At 41.1% G+C, this 19,700-nt stretch overlaps 1 protein-coding gene across 5 annotated transcripts in view; it reads right to left on the bottom strand.

The window, feature by feature from the left end:
* The window catches only part of USP9X (ubiquitin specific peptidase 9 X-linked), a 204,023-nt gene that overhangs the window by 139,881 nt on the left and 44,442 nt on the right, over positions 1 to 19,700 (bottom strand). For all 5 annotated transcript variants that reach the window (XM_073358612.1, XM_073358602.1, XM_073358592.1 and 2 more), the window contains 4 exons: positions 18,473 to 18,585; positions 17,425 to 17,643; positions 538 to 653; positions 18 to 269 (listed from right to left, as the gene is read on the bottom strand). In XM_073358612.1, coding sequence (XP_073214713.1) covers positions 18 to 269; positions 538 to 653; positions 17,425 to 17,643; positions 18,473 to 18,585 — 700 coding nt within the window. The remainder of the gene's footprint in view (positions 1 to 17; positions 270 to 537; positions 654 to 17,424; positions 17,644 to 18,472; positions 18,586 to 19,700) is intronic.

Here is a 19,700-nt window from a genome sequence, read left to right as displayed (position 1 = left end):
CAGAAAGAGTGCCTTACCTAAGTATCATTTTTAACCTAAATATTTCTAAGTTTTTTACTGTTTCTTCTTGTCCTGGGACTCTGGAAGCTAAGTTCTTTAGAGATTTGATTATCATTGACAGAGCATCATTTTTGGCTTCATTCTTTGCTTCTTTTTTCAGTTCATCATCAGTTAAGTTTTCTAAAAACTGTGGAACCATTTCTATAATTGGAAGGAAGTATTTCTTGACTGTGTGTAGCGTTAGAAACTCATAGCATTGTCCAAATGGTCTAAAAAACAATAAAAAACATCAGATGTAATGTGAATACTTGGCTACTTTTATTAAGATATTAGAGTATTTTGTTCAGGAAACTGGTTTATTTACAAGTGAACAAAATAACAAAAGGTAATTCAGATTCTGGACATTCAAGTAAACAATACTGAATAGCAGATCACAGTACCCCTTTTCAGAAGAAAAAAAATAAATGATACTTGAAATCCTTGCATTTATTTTCAATGAACATATCCCAAAACTACTATGCTTTCTAAGGAACTTACTTGATGAGAGCTGCAATTATCTGAACATTCAATGCTGAGCCACTCATAAAACGATCATGCAGGATCTGAAATCCATTTAATGTGCCAAACTTGTTGATGAGATCTACTAGCCAACCCTGCAACACAATAAATTAGTTACTTCCTCATTTTTAAAAACTGTTACCATTATAAACTGCCAAAAATACAATATTTGCCACTACAACATAAACATCACTTTTGTTTAGAGACTCATTATGCAACCAATATAGTCATGTTTTTCTATTTGTAAGGGTAACACAAGTTACATATGATCCTACACAATCCAGGACATGCTGTTTCTGGGTTGTGGTGTTTTGTTTTTTCAGCAGAAAGACAATTCTGTCTTTATTCATTAAACTGAAGCACAGGTATTGTACCTATTAATTATTCAAAGAACTTTGTCAAATATAATTTGTTTGTGTATACATGTACTCTGAGTAGTAAATTAATAGTAAGCAATGCATTTCTGTTCTTCTAATTTTGGTCAAATTAATTTAGTAGATACTGACTAAAGTGAAAAAGCAAGATGAAAGATTCATTAGGTGAAATCTGCCCCACTAAAAAAACCTCCCACTGACTTCAGTATGGCAAGAATTTTGCCATTACTTATTTCCATGGGTGAGACTATTTGCACTAGGAAGCCCCAGAAGGATAATCAATTAATTGTTTGATCATAAATGTCCAAAAGTTGTAATATAGGATAACATACATTCCCAGTATTATTTAAAACTTGGACATGTACATGCATAAAATCACTTTTCCTCCCCAACATCTATTCCTATCAATCTATTTTTACATTGTTGGTAAAAGGTACCATTGAAACAGTATCAAATACATTCTCTCTTATTGTGCACTGCAAATCAGAATTGCTTCTTTTCCACATGAAAGCCAGTTTTCTTTCAAGGTCATTCGCCTACCAAATCCTTTTTTCCCCTCATTAGATCATGTGAAAGTTCAAATGTACCACATTCCAAGTCTCTTTCTGATCATCTTATGTGATCACCAAAAACTGACAAATTGCGGGAGAAGAGGAACGTTTGTTTCCTGTTCATCCTGAAGCCATTGGTTCCACTCAAATTAGCTTCCTATAAAATAAACAGTTTCTCTGAAAATAGGAGAAACATTATGCTTAACTTGGAAGTTACTGGAAGAGCAGATCAATTAAAGTTGGTTTTGATTTCTAAAAAATCACAAAATGTCTTATTAGTAAACTGGCCAAACAAATATATTTCAAGACTCTTGAAGTCTCTGAAACTCTCAAGTTCATTATTTCAGTTAAAGCCTATATTATTTGCAGTGTGTGTCACTAGCAATGGAAAAAAAACAAACAAAAAACCTCATTCTATCTAATTCTACCCCAAACCTAAACGGTAGTTCTCTAACAGATAGGCACACATTTATGGAGGACATAATTATTAATAATCCCAGTAATCTATAAATGTCCGCATTACCGCTACTTCCTGCTTCAACTGTGATCCAGCATTTGGCTAGATGAGAGTTCCACCAAGCCAAAAAAAAAAAAAATTAATCTGAGTTGGCTGGATTGAGAAAAATCACACATTGCTTGGAACAGCTCTCTCACCCTGGTTAATCAGTGGTATACATTATACCATCATCCTCTCTATACCTGTTATTTCTATCTGGGATGACTATAGGAAAGTGTGTGTGTGTGTGTGTTTGGGGTAGGGGGGAGTGGACGGGGGGGATGTTAATAAACTAGGCAAAATGTTCATTAGACCATGGTTATTTTCCCTGGCCAAGAATTTGGGCAGCTCTCCTAGCATTTCATATCATTTTTAGTTTGATGAAGTAACAGTTTGATACTTAAATCATATAGATGTTCTAGGTTGAAATTTGAATTCCCAGGTACCTTATACAATGTGGTGTTCATTTACACAACACTTTTCTGAGAGAATGACTTTTTTGAATCTGGCAAATATACAGCTAGTTTAAGCCAGACATTTTCCCAAAAGATGATTTTCATATAATGTTAAGGAAGTGTTTGATTTAATTAAAAATAATATTGTCCCATGTGCTACTCTGTGGCATCTTCCAGTTTTATTCCTGTAACAAATCAGTTATCCACTGTCTTCTGAGCAAAATGCTCCATGGCCAGTGCAAAAAGTAAAGGATACCGCAGACACTCCTGATGAGTTCCACTATATAACTAGAGAACACTTAACCCTACTAATTCCCATAGTTGCTTTTGGTATGGAAATAAGACCAGTAATCCACTTAAGGAAATAAGGACCAATGGGGAACAAAACTTTAACTAAAAGATTCCACTACACCCTATCCAACACCTTCTGAGTCAAGTGATCAAACAAAATTTTTTTTTAATATTTGGCACTATGAATGATTTATACATTCAATAGATTCCAAGGCAAGAAGGGGCCCTTTTGATCATCTAGTCTGACCTCAAGTATTGCATAAGCATTATCTAACACTTGCCTACTCTTAATAACCCTACCCTTGCCTACATACCCTCTGATCCAGATGTATGTAAACTAATAGTTTGGACAGGAAACATGGAGCTAGTATTTTTGTTAAGATTTTTATATCATGATTTGATAATTATATGTGGTCCAACCTGAGGAAGAACCCACAACGGTGGCACCCTGTATAGATGGAGGGCTCATACACACAGTGCAGCAATGCACACTATGGGGTGCGAATTCTGAAGTGCACCAAAGTTGAGCACTAACTAGCTTGTGTAGACTGTGCACAGCAGCAAGGATTGCACGGGCCAGTTAGTGTGCAACATGGTGTGTTTTAAAAATCACACCCCACAACATGCTCTGCAGCACCATGTAGATAAGCCCTGAGATCTTTCCCTAACAAAACAGTATTAAATGTACCCTTTGAAGGACCTCCTAATATCTCCTTGTAAAATTAACATGGCTAGCCATAAGACCATGAAATTTATCACTTTTCTTGCTTGCTATTGTCTCTATGACCATCACCTAAATAATTTCTGCATCCGAAGTTGGTTTATGAATCTCATGATCTGTGACAAACCTGCTACTTCCAGATATTTTCAAATAACTTCAGACTGTGGAGCGTCTGAGGTATAGGGGTTAATCTACTGAGCATCAAAAGCTGGCCATATTTCATGAGAGTAACTAGCTTTTGCTGATCATTTTTAAATGGTGGGGGAAAAGCCTCCAGGTTTTTAATCCTCAGGTTTTTCAGCCAACTTACTACATGTATTTCCTTTTTCATTTAATTTCTCTTTGTATACTTGAGGGCTTTTTCAGTGATGTCTATGGTCATGATATTCAGTTTTCCCCTAACAATAGCTAATTGTTTATCATTTTAAGCCTATATGAATGTGCTATCTCCATCTTGTGTTCCATTTTTCGAGGTCCCCCCTCACCCCCAAAAAAAGATTCTGCTTATCAACTGACCTAAACATTGCTTTACCTGCCTCCCATAGAAACTCCTTCTTTAAACTGGCTTTTATCACACATTTAAAAGTATTGAACAATGTCATCTTGAATTACTGCAGCCTAATAGTCGTCCTCAAGCAGCAATTTTCCAAGCAGATGATCTTTGTATCCTATACCAGCTATCAAATATTACCCTTTGTAACAGTATTAATTTCTACAAATCTTGCCAATTTCAGTAATCTAAAAAAAATTACTTATTTTAGTATACAAAATGATAGGTGTGGGAATACCATATACAGTCTTGTTTCCTAAATACAAGTCTCTCCAACGAGACGTCTTTAGGACAAAAGTTGATGCAGAATCTGTTCTCTCACCTCCCTGCACCCCTGCCCAGTTCAGCCAAATAAGAAACCTGTGAACTCCTTACAACTCAGGTTAAAGACAATATAGTTTCTTGTGAGCAGTGACATTAAAAATGCCATGCCATTGTGGAGTTGTGTTTACTGTGCCTCAATAATTCTGTATTAAAAGTAAAAATGTGTGTTTTTGAAGTCCTACCCTCAACTTGAGATCTGAAAATCAGGCTGTATTATTTACTTCTGACACATCACTACTGGTAAAACTGACCCAACCACAGTGTAAGAGATTTAATTAAGTTGCAATTGAGGTGTATATTTCAATTTAAAATCATTCAGATCACAATTGCAACTTAAGTACATCTTTGTGGTAAAGCATAAGAAAAACAGCTTGACCTTAATATTCCAGGTTAATAAGCCAGACTTCTAGAAGTTTTACTTGTGAACTCAGCAAGTTTGACAAAGTCAATAAGATAAAACAAGAGTCACAGAAAAAAATGGTTAACAACCTTTTGTAACTGTTGTTCAAGATATGTTGCTGATGCCCACTCAATGCTAGTGTGCATGCGCCACGTGCACTGTTGCCACAGATTTTTTCCCTTAAAGGTATCCATAGGGCCTGCCCTAGAGCCCCATGCTTATGGACCAGTATAAGGGGCGTCACCGGCCCAGCACTCTCTCAGTTCCTTCTTATAGGTAACTCCGACAGAGGGGTAGGTGGGCGGGTCATGGAACGGACATGAGCAACATATCTCCAAGAACAACAGTTATGAAAGGTTTGTAACTGTTTTTTCTTCCTCGAGTGCTTGCTTATGTTGATTCCAAGATAGGTGACTCAAATAGTATCCCTGGAGGTGGGCTCAGAGTTCACAGATGTGCTGATTGCAACACTGCCCTTCCAAAACTGGCCTGCTGGGTGATGGCATAGTGGGATGTGAAGGTATGAACTGACGACCATGTCGCAGCTTCGCAAATGTCCTGAATTGGTACTGAAGAATTCCACTGACAAAGCTTGAGCCCCTGTGGAATGAGTGGTCACCATGGCCAGAGGCAGAACCTTTGCCTGCTCATAGCAAGCCCGGATGCAGGTGGTTATCCAGGACGAGATTCTCTTGGATGACACCAGGAGACTTTTCATGCTGTCTGCCACTGTTACAAAAGGTTCACAAAAGTTAATTTACGCAGACATCTGTTGCAGTACCCAGGCCCGGATGTTTCACGAGCTTGATGCCTCCTTACACTGGGACATGATAAAGTTAGCTGGCTACTGTAAGACTTGGCGCCTCCAACCAACCATCATAAAAATAGTCTCCAGTTTGTCCAATCTTCATCACACCGGCAGAAACAGAGAACTGAATGATTATCTGAATGGTCAGAAGGTGAAGCATGAAGTAGAACCGGTCAAGCTAGGTGTGACCTTCGACTGCACACTGTGTTACCATGCCCACCTGAAAAAGACAGCAGCTAAAGTTAAGACACGCAACAATCTTATTAGCAAACTAGCAGGTTTGTCATGGGGTGCTAGTGCTCCACCTTTGCAGATGTCAACTCTTGCCACCGCATATTCAGTGGCAGAGTACCGAGCACCAGTTTGGAGTCGATCGCCACACACTAAACTGATGGATACACAGTTACGTGCCACCATGCGCATCATCTCTGGTGCCCTACGTTGGGCTTCATTCCCATGACTTCCAGTTCTAAGCAATACTGCTCTTCTTTATATCAGTCGAGGGGTTATCACTGGCAAGTTACTGAAGTAAATAGGCGCCAACTCAAGCCTACCGCTGCATGACCTTTTTCAACCACCAACAGCACGTTTGCCATCACGGTCTCATCTGCCACGCCAGAATGTTATGGAGGAAACACTCTGGTGAGAGGAATGGATATCTGTTATAATCCCCAACCAGTCCCTTGTCGTTGACACCACAATTTGTCTGCCTGGTTTTGACCTGCCCTGTTGCCAGTGGTCCCTGTTGAACAGGTTCGGGACCAGGCAAAGTCTCTGTGCAGCCAACTAGTATTGCTGGGGCCTTCGTGACAGCCCTTTGTGCAGCTGCAGCGCAACACAGACGATGTTGCACATTGTCGATGAATGCCTGCCGACTAGGTTCAGCGGTGGCCTAGAAGAACGGCATCACACCACTAAAGATGCCATCGCTTGGCTAGACAACTATGCACACACTAAAACTGCTGCAAAGAGCTGTGTTGACTTGCAGAAAGGTTTAGTTCTTTCAATGTAGAAGGCCAGAACCAGTTTAACATCTAAGATATGCAGTCAACGTTCCTCATCAGTTCTGTGAGGCTTCGGGAAGAAGACAGGCAGAAAAATGTCCTGATTGTTGTGGTACTGTGACACTACCTTTGGTAGGAAGGCTGGGCGCAGCTAAACTTTGTCGCTGAAGAACACCACGTAAGGGGGCTCTGAAGTCAAGGTTCTCATCTCAGAGACCCACCCTGGCCAAGGTAATTGCCACAAGGAAGGCAACTTTCCACGAGAGGACCAGTAGAGAACAAGATGCCAACGGCTCAAAGGGGGGAGGGGGGGGACCTGTGAGCCTTGACAGTACCAGATTTAAGTCCCATGGGGGAATCAGGTTGCGAACCTCCAGGTAGAGCCTCTCTAAACCCTTCAGGAACCGAGACGTCATTTTGTGGGAGAAGACCGATCTACCTCAGACCAGAGAATGGAAGGCCAAGATGGCTGCCAAGTGAACCTTAACTGACAATACAGCCAGGCATTGGTGCTTCAAATAAAGCAGATAGTCCAAGATGGACTGCAGGGATGACCGATATGGAGAGAGATTCTATTCTGAGGCCAAACAAGTGAAACACTTCCACTTTGCCAAGTAGGTCACTCTGGTGGAAGGTTTCCTGCTGCCTACCAAGACCTGCTAGACATGCTCCAAGCAGGCTTGCTCCTCTGGATTCAGCTATACAGCAGCCGTGGCATCAGGTATAGGGAGGAGATGTTCATATGGCGCAGCCAGTCTTGATTCCTCTAGATCAAGTCAGATTGGAAGGATCTGCCACCACCTCGTCCGGAGAGGACGACGAGGTGGCTAGTGGAACAGGAAGAGCTGTAGCATCCCCCTCATAGAATATCAGGTTGGAAGGGACCTCAGGAGGTCATCTAGTCCAACCCCCTGCTTAAAGCAGGGCCAATCTCTAATTTTTGCCCCAGATCCCTAAATGGCCCTCTCAAGGATTGAACTCACAACCCTGGGTTTAGCAAGCTAATGCTCAAACCACTGAGCTATCCCACCCACCCTCAGCTTGTCTCACGTCCCTTTGGGCCAACTTGGCAACCTCAGTACCATGGTCAGTCCCATAATTGGGATACAGTGACAGGTGGGATAGTGTCGCTGTCTGCCTCTCAGATACCGTAAGTACGACTGCTGAGAATGGGGACCTGGTACCAGAGGGAACCCCCACGGGCTCCAGCCCTGCCACTGCATGGGCCAGCCCGATGGCCAAGCTGCAGCACCAGTGCCGCAGTCCAGTGCATATGCTGGTAACCAGTACTACTACTTGAGACACTACAGACTCCACCTCAAATTCTGATGAGATCTCTTCACCTTGAGACCATGGCGGAGCCGCACCCGGTTCCACTTCCCTGTGGTGCTGGGGCACTAATGACAGATGCCAGGCCAGGGATCATTGAAGTGGGGCCATACAGCGCTTCCCTCTGGAAGGTGCTGCTGCCACTGTGGAGCTGTCCAGTCTGTGTGTCCCTCTATCCTCAGTAGCCTTGGCCAGGTCAGGACCTTGGGGAGTGGGCGGTACTGGGAGCGACAATCAGTCTTTTGCATCCTGGAACACCTCCAGTGTCGAGGGGGCTCGCAGGTGCAAGGGACCACAATTGCTCCCGGGATTTGAACACGAGTCCTGAATAGGGCTCAGCACCCTTGGCAGGGTCGCTGAAGTAGACTGCAGCTCTGGGGAGCGTGAGTGGCCCCGCACTGATCTCAGCATGTCACCTGCTCCCCTTGCGTCCCTTTTCGGCGCCAGCAAGCACCCTCTCCCCGCACACTGTTTCTTGTGCCTCTTCCTTGGCACCAGAGATGATGAGTGGTGCTGGGAAGAGAATGGTGCTGGCGCTGCACTTCGCACTGATCAGAGCAGGACGGCTCCGAAGATGGTCTGAGGGCTGCCTCCATTAGTAGAGCCTTCAAATGAATGTGTCTATCCTTTTGAGCCCTTGGCCCAAAACCTCTGCAGATCATACACTTGTCTTTGATGTGAGCTTCCCTGAGGTACTTCAGACAAGCTGAATGCAGGTCGCTCACGGGCATAGGTTTGTCACAGGTGGAGCACGGCCTGAAACCCGGAGACCTGGGTATGCCCAATCCGCAGGACAAAGTCCCCCAAAGACTGGAACAACTATCTACACTTTAACACTCACTATCTTAACTAGGCTAACTAGAGAGAACTATATACAACAGAAACAAGTCCAAACCACTAGAGCAGGAAAGCCTTGCAAGAGCAAGAAGCCGTTACAGCAACCATCACAGGCGGTAAGAAGGAACAGAGGGTGGGGGGATCTCTTATACCGGTGCATAAGCTCTATGGATACCATGAAAGGAGGAAAAAAATCTCTGGCAACTGTGCACTTCCCATGCACACCCCTAACATGGAATCAACATGAGCAAGCACTCGAAGAACCACTTTTAAAGTCACTTTTCAGAGCAGATGAAAAATATTATTGTACTTGAAAACTATCACTACAATAATTTTATTTTTAACTGATACATATTTTGTCCATATTCTTTTGTTAGTTTCACTCAGTGAAATGATGCAATGTGCATTTTGTTTTTGACGAACTTCCAATAAACTTTACTACTGTACAATAGTCATGTTAATTCTCTCAAATTATATTGGCTCAAATTTGGACCAAATTAAAGCTTCAACAACATTGTAATAGTTATAGGATTTTACTAAGTACTTCATTCAAATGCTAATCTAAGAACCTGTCAAGTCAAGTTTCATATAAAACTTAAGCTTTATGAAAATCACCTTTTCAAAACTCATGACTAAAACAAACGTTACGATTCACTTTGAAAAATTTAAGTGGATTCAGGTTTTTTTTTTTTTTTTTTTTTAAAAAGAATTGTCTACATTACTTACAACCCAAACTTTACAATCTTGTACTTGAGGATAAGAAAGGCAAAGCGACTAGAGATAGGTCATAAGTGAAGCCAGTTAGTCTAAGTCAATTTCCCTTGTCAAAGCTTTAAAAAAAAAAAAGCATATAGTGAAAATTAAATTAGATTTTAAAATTTCTTTCAAGTTTTAACATCTATGGTGTTATTAGTAACAAATAAGGAAAAATGAAGGTTATACACTTGCAACCACAACTATTTGAGATGCTTCTTCACATTCACATTCTTGGGATGTGCCAACAGTGTAGCTTGGACCAGTGTAAACTTCTATTAGCAGTGCCCTTTGGAGCACTCTTGTACCTCCCAATGTTCAGAAAGAGGGGCCATAAGGGGGCAGCCCAACTACCCCAGTTCCTTCCAGTGCCTCCTCAGGTCCAAAATTATAACTGGGACTCTGAGAAAGAGGGGAAGGTGAGGAGTGTGAATGGGCAGAGGCTCATCTAAAAGAACAACGGTTACAGATTAGTAATCTTCACTTCTCTGCACGGTCTCTGCACATTCCCAACTCTTGGGCATTAGGAAGACAGTACTTTGATGGAATGAGGAGGCCCAGTTAAATAAAAATTGTAATATTGATTTACCAAACTGTGCATCTGAGACAGATGCCAAAACAAAGGAATAATGTTTTGTGAAAGTGTAACTCAAGATCCAAGAGCAGCTCCACAGATTTCGAATATGGGATTATGTCTAAAGCAGGCTCTGGAGAAGGCCTTTGCTCTAGCTGAGTGCTCTCTCAGCCCTTCTGCAAAATGAAAACAGTGTGTTTACAACATTCTTCAATATAGAGTCTAACCTACTTAGAAAGGCATTAGGATGGGATTGCTTTTATTCTCTCCCATATGAGAAAAATAGTCCAGGTGATTTCCTGTTTTCCTTAGATCTAGTAAATGGAAGGCTAATAATGTTCTCTTAGCATCGAAGGTGCTTCCCCTGAGTTAGACCTAAGGAAAAATACTGGCAAGTTAACGGAAAGACAATGTGGCCTACTGGCTAAAAAACTGAACTAGGACTCTTGGGACCAGGATTCTAGCCCCAGCTCTGCCACTGGCCTTTTTGCCTCAGTTTCCCCATCTGTAAAATACACCGATCTACAGATGAACAGTACTATGTAAGCGATAAGTATTTTTTATTTAGGGACTGGTTGAAATGGAATAGTTACTATAGTAGGGACAAATTTCAGATGTGGATGAAGAACCACTTTATCTTTGTGAAAGGCTGTAAAAAATGGGGGGAAGTCATGAGAGCTCACTCTCTTAGCGGATGTGATAGGTATACTAAAAGCGGTCTTAGCTGAATAATGAAACAATGAACATTCTCTCATGGGTTCAAAGGACGTTTTGTGAGTTGAAGTAGTACTAAATTGAGGTCCCATGTAGGTTGAAGTTCTCTAAACTTCATTAACCCCTTCCAAGAAGTTTTACTGTAGCATAGGTGAATATAGTCTTTTACCTAATGGAGTAGTGATGAGCCAAGATGGCTGCAACATGTACTTTTACCAACAACGTGAAGAGTCCATTCTAGTTTACATATTTATATGGACCCCATTACCATAGTATCTAAGGCCTGGTCTACACTTAAATTTAGGCCAACATAGCTATGTCCATCAGGAGTCTAAAGAATACAAACCATAGCTATGCCAACCCTAGCCTCCGGTGTAGATGCAGATAGGTCAATAAATAACCTAGCGACTGTCACACGGGGAGTGGCATTCCTATACCAATAGAAAAACCCTTTCCATCAGTGTAGGCTGCATCTGTATTATGGGGTTATAATGGCATAATTACAGTGCCATAGCTATACCAGTATAGACCCCATAGTGTAGACGCTTACAGTCTCACAATCTTTCACTATATTCATTCTTACACCACCGTCAGGTAAGGAAGTACTCTTGGCCGCATTTTACAGATCGGTAACAGAGATTAAACAACCGACCCACGGTCACATAGAACATTTGCAAAAAGAGCAGGGAATTGAACCTGTCTCTCTCAGGTCCCAAGCTAATGCCCTAATCAGTGGGCCATCTTTCCTCTTGAGTCTCAAAAATTTCAAATCAAGTACATATAAACTGAATACTAACTGAAGCTGGGTTTATGGTATTATTGGTTGCCCACAAAAATAATCTTTTCTACTGTTATCAAAACAGATGAGGTGACGACTTCCTAAAGTTTAACAGACTCATGTACTTTCACTTAACAGGACAGTTCTAACTCTGTCAAAGTCATATGGCCCATGCTGGGCAAGCAGAGACAGCATGGATCCAGATAACAAATCTGAACTCTCTGCTGGGTCAATAATTTCAGAATTGCAGGAAGAAACAGTAAATTGTCCTGTGACAGTTGCAGTATATACTTCTGGGGAGTGTTTCTGTGTCACTGCGCATGTGCTGAATTCATGTCCCCTGCAGATTTCTTTGCTTCTCTGTAGAAAAATTACTTGTGGTGGCGAAGCAAGGGGAAGCTGCAAGAGTGGTCAGGCACCCCTTCCCGGCAGCGCAGGCAGGTTGGTTTGGGCACCAGTAGAGACTTAAATCACCAACAGGAAGTGTGTGCGCGCGCACGCATGCCCCTCTCACTCACTATTGCGGCATGCTTGGCATGGAGGGGCAGGGCTTTGGGGTGTTTCTGAGAAGGTAGGTGTAGGGCAGGCTCTGTCCCCTCAGACAGAGCACAATGTAGCAGCCTGCCTGCATAGTGAATTATTTCCACTGTCTTTGTGAATTCCCCCAGGAGTATAAAACAAGTGTAAAAGTTTTAGGGCTCCTTTACATTGTCAGAGTGGTATAAAAGACTAGTGTGGCCTTATAAATGCTTGTGGTGATTAGGACTGGTCTAAATTTTTGGACTGAAAAAATTTCCTATCAAAATGCGCTCCATGAATTGTTTGCTGCTGACATTTCTGGAGATGGTCAATAGCCAATATAAATTGTGTGTTCGATTCCCCAGCCCTTATCACTTGCCTATATTGTAACACTGAGCATAGGACTACATATATTTGTTGACTAAACTCGAAATAAAGGTTGAAACCTAGCTACATTACTATTAGGCAAGGGGGGTTGCTCTCCACTCCCATTCTCTATCCCCTATATTGTAGTTTAAATAAATTACTGAAATAATTGACACCAGAGTGACCATATTGCGTTATTTTGACAAATAAAATATGCAGAATTTTGCAGACTTTTAAAATAAGTAAGTATATCCAAGAATTACTATTGTCTTCCACAGGATGGAACAATCAAAATCATCTTGGCTTTTCTTGTTTAATTTCCCCGAGAACTGTCTGAATTAGATGTGGAAAAAGGTGGAGGGAGAGAGAACTACAATGCTTTCTCCACTCTAGAAGAAACATTTGAGATAGGCTGGTTGTCTGCTCTTGCTCTGGAGCAAAACCTTTAGATATTTGGAGCTATATTTTTTTGCAAATAAGACTCTCTCCGGATAGTTCCACACAAGGAGATGATGTTCTTGAGTGACTAACTCATGCTAAATGTGCAAGTCTCTGCTGATCTGATAGTATATTGTCCTTGTCTGTAAGGTGGACAGCTACAGGATAAATCTGGTGTATTATGAACCACTCAGAGAATTTTGGCCTCTTTGCACAGCTAACTGGAATGTGCTCCCCCTGCTTCTTCATGTGAAATATCACTGTAGTATTGTTAGTAACTACTTGAACTATTCTGCAAAGCAGATGGGGGAGAAAAGAGCAACAAGTTGGGCTCTGAATTCCTAATTATATAACACTGATATGGAGCTTTTTCTCCCATAAATTCCAGTGACTGATTCTTAAATTCTTGCAATCAGTTCCACACTCCAGACTGAAAGAGTCAGAGGTGGCTATGGAAGACAGAGCTGGGTTGTTGAATGCAACTCCTCTGAGGACATTGATGTGCAGACCACCATATGAGGGTTAGGGATACATCCTAGGTAGTGTCAAATTCATAAATATGTTGCCTATATTGGGCATATATAGCATCCTGCTAGCCAGTGCTGTAGAAGCCTCATCTTTAAATGAGTTTATGGAGTTACGTATGTCACTGAAGTCATAAGGCCCACCAAACTAAGGAAGAACACTGTTTGAAATTAATTTTCCTGTAGTACTTCTATTGCTATAAGGATTTTTAAATACCTTTTCTTCTGGAAGAAAAACTGTATTTGAGAGTCCATAACAGCCCTAATAAAAACTATAATCTGGATCGGAAATTGTGGGTCTTCCACTTTATCTTGAACACCAGTGTTTGGAATAGAGTCATGACTGTGTCATATCCTTTGCTACGTCCTTCTATGAGGATATCCTAGTGAGCCAATCATCCAAACAAGTAGACATGGATGCCCCTACACTGCAAATGTGCTGCTTCCATTGAAAGGCACTTTGTGAACACGCAAGGTGCCGTAGACATGCCAAATAGACTTTTGCATCGAAAATACTTAAGGTTGGTTATGAGAAAACATCACCACCAGTACAAAAAGATATTCTGAGATGAGAATAGGTACCCTCTAAATCAAGAGGTCCCAAACCAAGCGTAGGTGGATAAAAAAAGGATAATCGCAGCTAGGATAAGGATGAGGAATTTGAACTTTCTAATGAAAGAGTTAGCTTCCAAAGGTATGAAAGGGGTTGGGAGACATCTATAATTGTTTGAGATCAGAAAATACAAGAAATAAAATCCCTTCCCATGAAACTCTTTAGGAACTTCCTTTATGGCACCTGACTCTACTAATGAATGAGCTACATGTTGGAGAAGATGCATCAGTCGGTGACAGTACTCCAGGTATTTTAGAAAAAGGAGAGTTTGTTTCTAAATGAAGGGCAGATAACTAATATGTTTTAAAAACTCGTCTGTAGTTCCCATACATCCCTTCAATCCTGAGGCTGAAAGGCTTGTGCAGAGATTGACGATGCTGAAGATCTCCCCTTCGCTTGTGGTTTCTAGGATTTACTTCTCTGCTGATGAGGAACAGAAGGCTTTTCTTGGTATTGGTTCCACTGCAGTGAACAGAAGCAGAAGCTGGGTATGGTTATCACTGGTTAAAAAAACACTGGGACCTCAAATCTTTTTAGTTGAGGACTGAGCAATCTTGAGACCTTGTAGCACACCTGGTGTCTTTCATTTTCAATAGAACCTTGTCTGCTCTACATCTGAACAGCCCCTTCACCGTCAAACAAGAATTTTCCTACTTGGTTCTTAGCTCCAGAAGAAGGCCAGATGAATATATCCAAGAGTACAGCTTCAAAATAACTGTGGATGCTACAGCTCCAGAAGCCACATCAGAAGCAGTGAAGTATGCTCTCAAGGAGTGCTTAGCAACTAACTGATCTTAGCTGCATTGGGCATTGGCCAGTTCTCTGGTCTTCCAGCACTGACTGAGCAACACAGTGCAGTTTTGTCCCATAAGTAATAAGGGAGAACTCAGTGTCCAGTTTCTCACCTTCTGTATCTGAAGGAGTACTGTGGATTTCACCCCTTCAGCAATTTGAACCACCACTACCAATGATTCTGGAACTGGAGGGGTTTAAAAGAACAAAAAACCATTAGGAGACAGTTGATATAATTTATCTATATTTTCAGAAATTGCCAGTCCTTCATTATTCTTATTCACAGACCAGGATAGATGCTGGATTTAATCAGATAATTCTGCCTGCTATAATAAACCATCAAGAACTGATAAATTAATCTTACTCCTAGAGATGAACCCAAAGTATCAGAAAACAGGTTTGTAGATTCCTTTAAGATTATCAAAGGGATAAACTAGAGCACCTTCTGGAGAGAAAAAAAGATGGATGCATCCACAATGTCATCCAGCGAAGTATGAAAATCCACATCCATATCTACATTGAGAGGTTCAACTGGCCTCTAGCATACCTGGGATAAGTAAAGGAGACTGCTCCCTTGATATCACAGAGTGACAGATCTAGGCAGGGTCACTCCAGTGCAGGACATTTCTCTTCAACTCTTTTGGAAGAAGGCTCCCTTAGTAGCTGTCTTTTTTTCAGTCCTTTTAAAATCAGGATAATACAGAAGGGAAAGCCAATATGGTGACAATGCCCATAGTGCTACCTCCCAGTTCTACCAGTAACCAATAGGAAATTCCAACTCAATTTCTGGGTGAAGGAGGGTGATCTTGGTCAGAAAGATTGGAATCCAGAAGTTCAATAATGCTTTCTAGGTCTCCTGATCCGTTCCCTGGGAAAGTAAGAGCAGAGAAAAGCATCAGGCCAGTAGTTGAGACCTGATTCTGGATCTGGGTGTGGCTCCAAAGCCCAGTCTGAGGAAGTTTCCAAGCGTGACAACAACAGCCTGGTAAAGCAAAAAGCCAAAAAAGAGATTAGACTTATTAGCTTGGGGGAGCTTCATACATCTCCCAGGAAATTTGTGTAGCTAGGGAAACTGATTACACCTTGAAAGAATTTTTCTTTATTTCTAAAGAAAAAAGAAGGAACCAGCCTCACCACCTTACACTTCTTTTCTTTATATCTAGAATTTAAAGATAAAGAAATGTATCCAGTGCTGCATAAGAGGCCCACAAATCCAAAGATACACAAATTAGGATGTTCCAAGGGTCCAACACAATGAACTGAGCCATCATGGTAACAATGGATCCAAGAGAAACTGATAGTTACACGAAAGTATCAGGAGCCTTATCAAGCTTACAATGAAGTTTCAAGCATGGAACTCACGACTTCAGATCCAGGGCAGTTTGAAGTTATGTAATAAAGCTTTGGTCCTCTATATGCTGTGGCTTCTGAGGTGGGACCTTATGGATATGCTTTTGTACCATCATTGTTTGGAATTGAAAGTACTTAACGCTTACGAGTATACCCCACAGTGTCTCTTTAAGTAGAGACTGACACTTGTGAAGCCAAATATTTATGCTCAGTCAGAATCAATCTTTATGAATCTTCATGACCACTATCTTTGGTTTCACTCCAGCCAAGGAAGCAGATACCTGCACTCAGGCTGTGCAGTGCTTTTTAAACCCTTTGAAGATAGGAACTCACGCTGGTTTCCAAGCACTTACAGATGTCTGCATTAGGAGTCAGAAGGCTTAGCTACTAAATGCTTAATTCTGATGCTATTTTCAGGCAAAACTACCTCCCTCACAAGCAGACCAAAACAATACATACAACCAAAACGGGAAAAACAGCAGGGCAAGAAGCACATCTCCTGAACCCTGGTTTCTTTGTCTTTGGTTCTAACATATGGTACCCAGGACCAAAGCCAGGAGGATCTTTAGGCAAAAAACAAGAAGAGCTAACAAAATTAAAATGGACCACATTAGGAGTGATTCATTCCAATTAGTTTGTGTCCAAGGTCTCAACAAGGCTCCTGGTCCATCTGCTATTGTCAGAACAAATGGGGGTAGTCCCTACTCCATGCCCCACCTTGTAGGGCTGCACCCTCTGAACAATCAAAGCCAGGAAGAATGGGGTAGAGGCATGAGAGGATTCCAGTGGGCTCTACTACTAGATGGCTCCCCTGGTCCAAGCTGCACCATTGCCACATCCAAAGAGCGTGAATGTGTAGATGTCACTCAAAGACTAACTCTGCTTTTGACAATATGATTAACCAGATGATGCATCTTTACAACCCTGTTACACCTACAAAATCAAAATGATATGAAAAGGGAAATCCAGTCACTCTAGCAAAGACTTCTGGCCAACTAAAGCAGTGAAACTGACATTCCAAATACAGTTATGCCAGCACTGATCACTGGTGGGTACCTCACCATGGGGACTCTGATTGTGGAGCAAAGATTAAAAACATGAGGAAGAAGGGAAAAATATTGGAGAAGCTCTTACAGTCACAAGGCAATCAAATATCAAAACAAAAAGCAGCAAGTCTTATGTGGGTTCTTTCCTCCTAAATGATTTTTCTGATTGGATTATGAGTGATTTTGTTTAATTACAAATATTAATATGGACTTTAGTTTTAAGGTGTTAGGATTTTAGTTTGAAAAAATATCAATTTACCTTTGGTGATCGTGGGTCAGGAGGACGGGCGTAAAGTTCATCTTCAGCCAGCTGAACTCCCGCAGGAACTGTTTCAGAGGGACGTGTACCATTGTAGAGATGAAATTTGCAGTGTGGATTTAAGGCCATTGCAAGCAGTTCAAGAAGAGGAAACCAATCTTGGGACAACTTGGCCACACATAGCTCTACTAGACGGTGAGTGTTGTTAATAATACACCTCTATTAAGAAAAAGATATTTAAAAGTTTTGGCAGATGATTGAAATGTAACAAATTATGAACTGTATTACTGCATTCACAGAAGCAAAGTTACAAAACTTTGTTCTTTGCTTCCTCGAAAAATTTGTCTGAGCTGAAGCTTCCATGCCTATTTTCATAATTGGGGGAAGAGGTTAAAATAAAATCTGAGCTAATCTTCTCAGTGTTTGAGTTATCAGTGGGTAGAAGAAATACATATCTTTTCTATTTAAATTTTTTTCCAGACTTATTTACTCACCAGTAACTCCACCACCTCAATTTTGGCTAGTACTTAATGAGAGGAAAATTTTAGTGTTTAAGAAGTCGTTAATGAGCATGCACAAATCAGCAAAGTTTCTAAAGGGTTTACCAAAATCTGAAGACATAGCTTCATGCCCCTGAACTATATAATTACTCTGGGGAGTAGAAAGGACATAGACGTGTCCACCATAACCAGGAGCCCAACAAGGGGTTGCACTGATAAACGCAGGAAGGGGACCTTGATACCTCATCATACCAGGCCCTACGTTTGATTTTTTTTCAACCCAAACTTCCTCCTAGCTCAAATGTAATCTCCTACTAACCCAATCTCTCTCCCTTCACCACTCGCCCTACAGGTCAGACCATGAAGCTGTGAGGAGCGAAGAGAAGGAAGGAGAAAATTTATTTCCCATAAGTCATGGAGTTGTGCAGAACTGTCAGAAAGAAGAGGATTTTCAAAAATTGTTCATGGCTGCAAATAAGCAGATGGCCTCTGCAGCTCCATCACTGTTTAAAATTATTTGCTTTTCATAAAATACAATACAAACTTACATGAATCTCAAACTTCCAGCCGCTCACCGCCTCATCTGTAAGGATTTTTGTGAAAGATATTGTTAGCCCATCTCGAAAAAATCGCTGACATGCTTCACTTTTAACATCAAGGCCTATTTAAAAGAGAAAAGGGAAAGATCAGTTAATATACTCCACTTTACTGGTTGTCTACAATGCTCACTTAACATTAAGAAGAGTCATATTTTGGACTTACACTTTTAACATCCAAGGATTTCAAAGTGCTTTACAAAAAATGAAGACCTAAAACATTGAGTAGGTAGCTATTATCAAGCTCCTTTTATAGACTGATAAACAGGTGGGGGGGGGGGGAAGGGGTTCAGTGATTTTACTACTGGATAGACAGTGAATCAGTAGCAGAACTAAAAATGAAACACAGCAGCTCCGATTCCCAGTCTCCTACTCTAACCACTGACTTCTTCCTCCCTATTTTTAGATCTCAGCTCTTAATATTTGAAGAACTTCAATATACATTGAAGAGTTTCAGTTGTAGATATTGCCTAATGAAAGGAATATAGCCATGCAAACTAAAAAAAGAATAGCGTTCTGTCAGAAAGTGTCAAAATTCAGTACTAGACATTAAAATTGCCAATTAATTTTCTCTTCTCCTATCAAATTTCACTTAACATTTCGGCTTCAAAGTTTTCTTTACATGACTATGTAAATTTTAATTTGGTGAAACTAATTAATTCCCAAAAATTGTTTTTGATAGAACATCCTTTTAAAAATAGTATGTCCTATATTTAAATTGCTTTAAAAATTGTAAATGTTTTCTGCTCCCTTGAGACTTAAACAGTCTTTTGGGCATGTCAAATCAGAATACAAAACCACAACCCTTCCACTCCTTTTTCATTTTGTACACACTTGCGTTTTGTCTCTTCAGTTTGCTGGTAGTGGTAAAAACCAGCTTGCAGGGTACATAAGCAGAGTCATATTTACAATATAGACACTAAACACCCATCTCTAGGCCCAACATCCTTGAGACATGCAACTACAGAGAGCCTGAAACAATGGCTCTGAGAGGGGTGGACTTCCCCATACATCTCAAAGCAGTGTTAATTCTAAGACCCACCACTCTGGTAGGTCTCACCAATACTACCCCAGCAGAAGACTGTGTGAGGCAGGAAAAACTAGAGTTGGCCCTCCTCATTCACCCAAACAGATACACCTGCAGGGGTAAATACTAGAGGGCCCCCTTGCAGCTCCCCAT

The sequence above is a fragment of the Lepidochelys kempii genome, chromosome 1, assembly GCF_965140265.1.
Source record: "Lepidochelys kempii isolate rLepKem1 chromosome 1, rLepKem1.hap2, whole genome shotgun sequence".
NCBI lineage: Eukaryota > Metazoa > Chordata > Testudines > Cheloniidae > Lepidochelys > Lepidochelys kempii.
The sequence above is the reverse complement of the archived record's forward strand: the minus strand, read 5'-3'. Positions and strand labels throughout refer to the sequence as shown.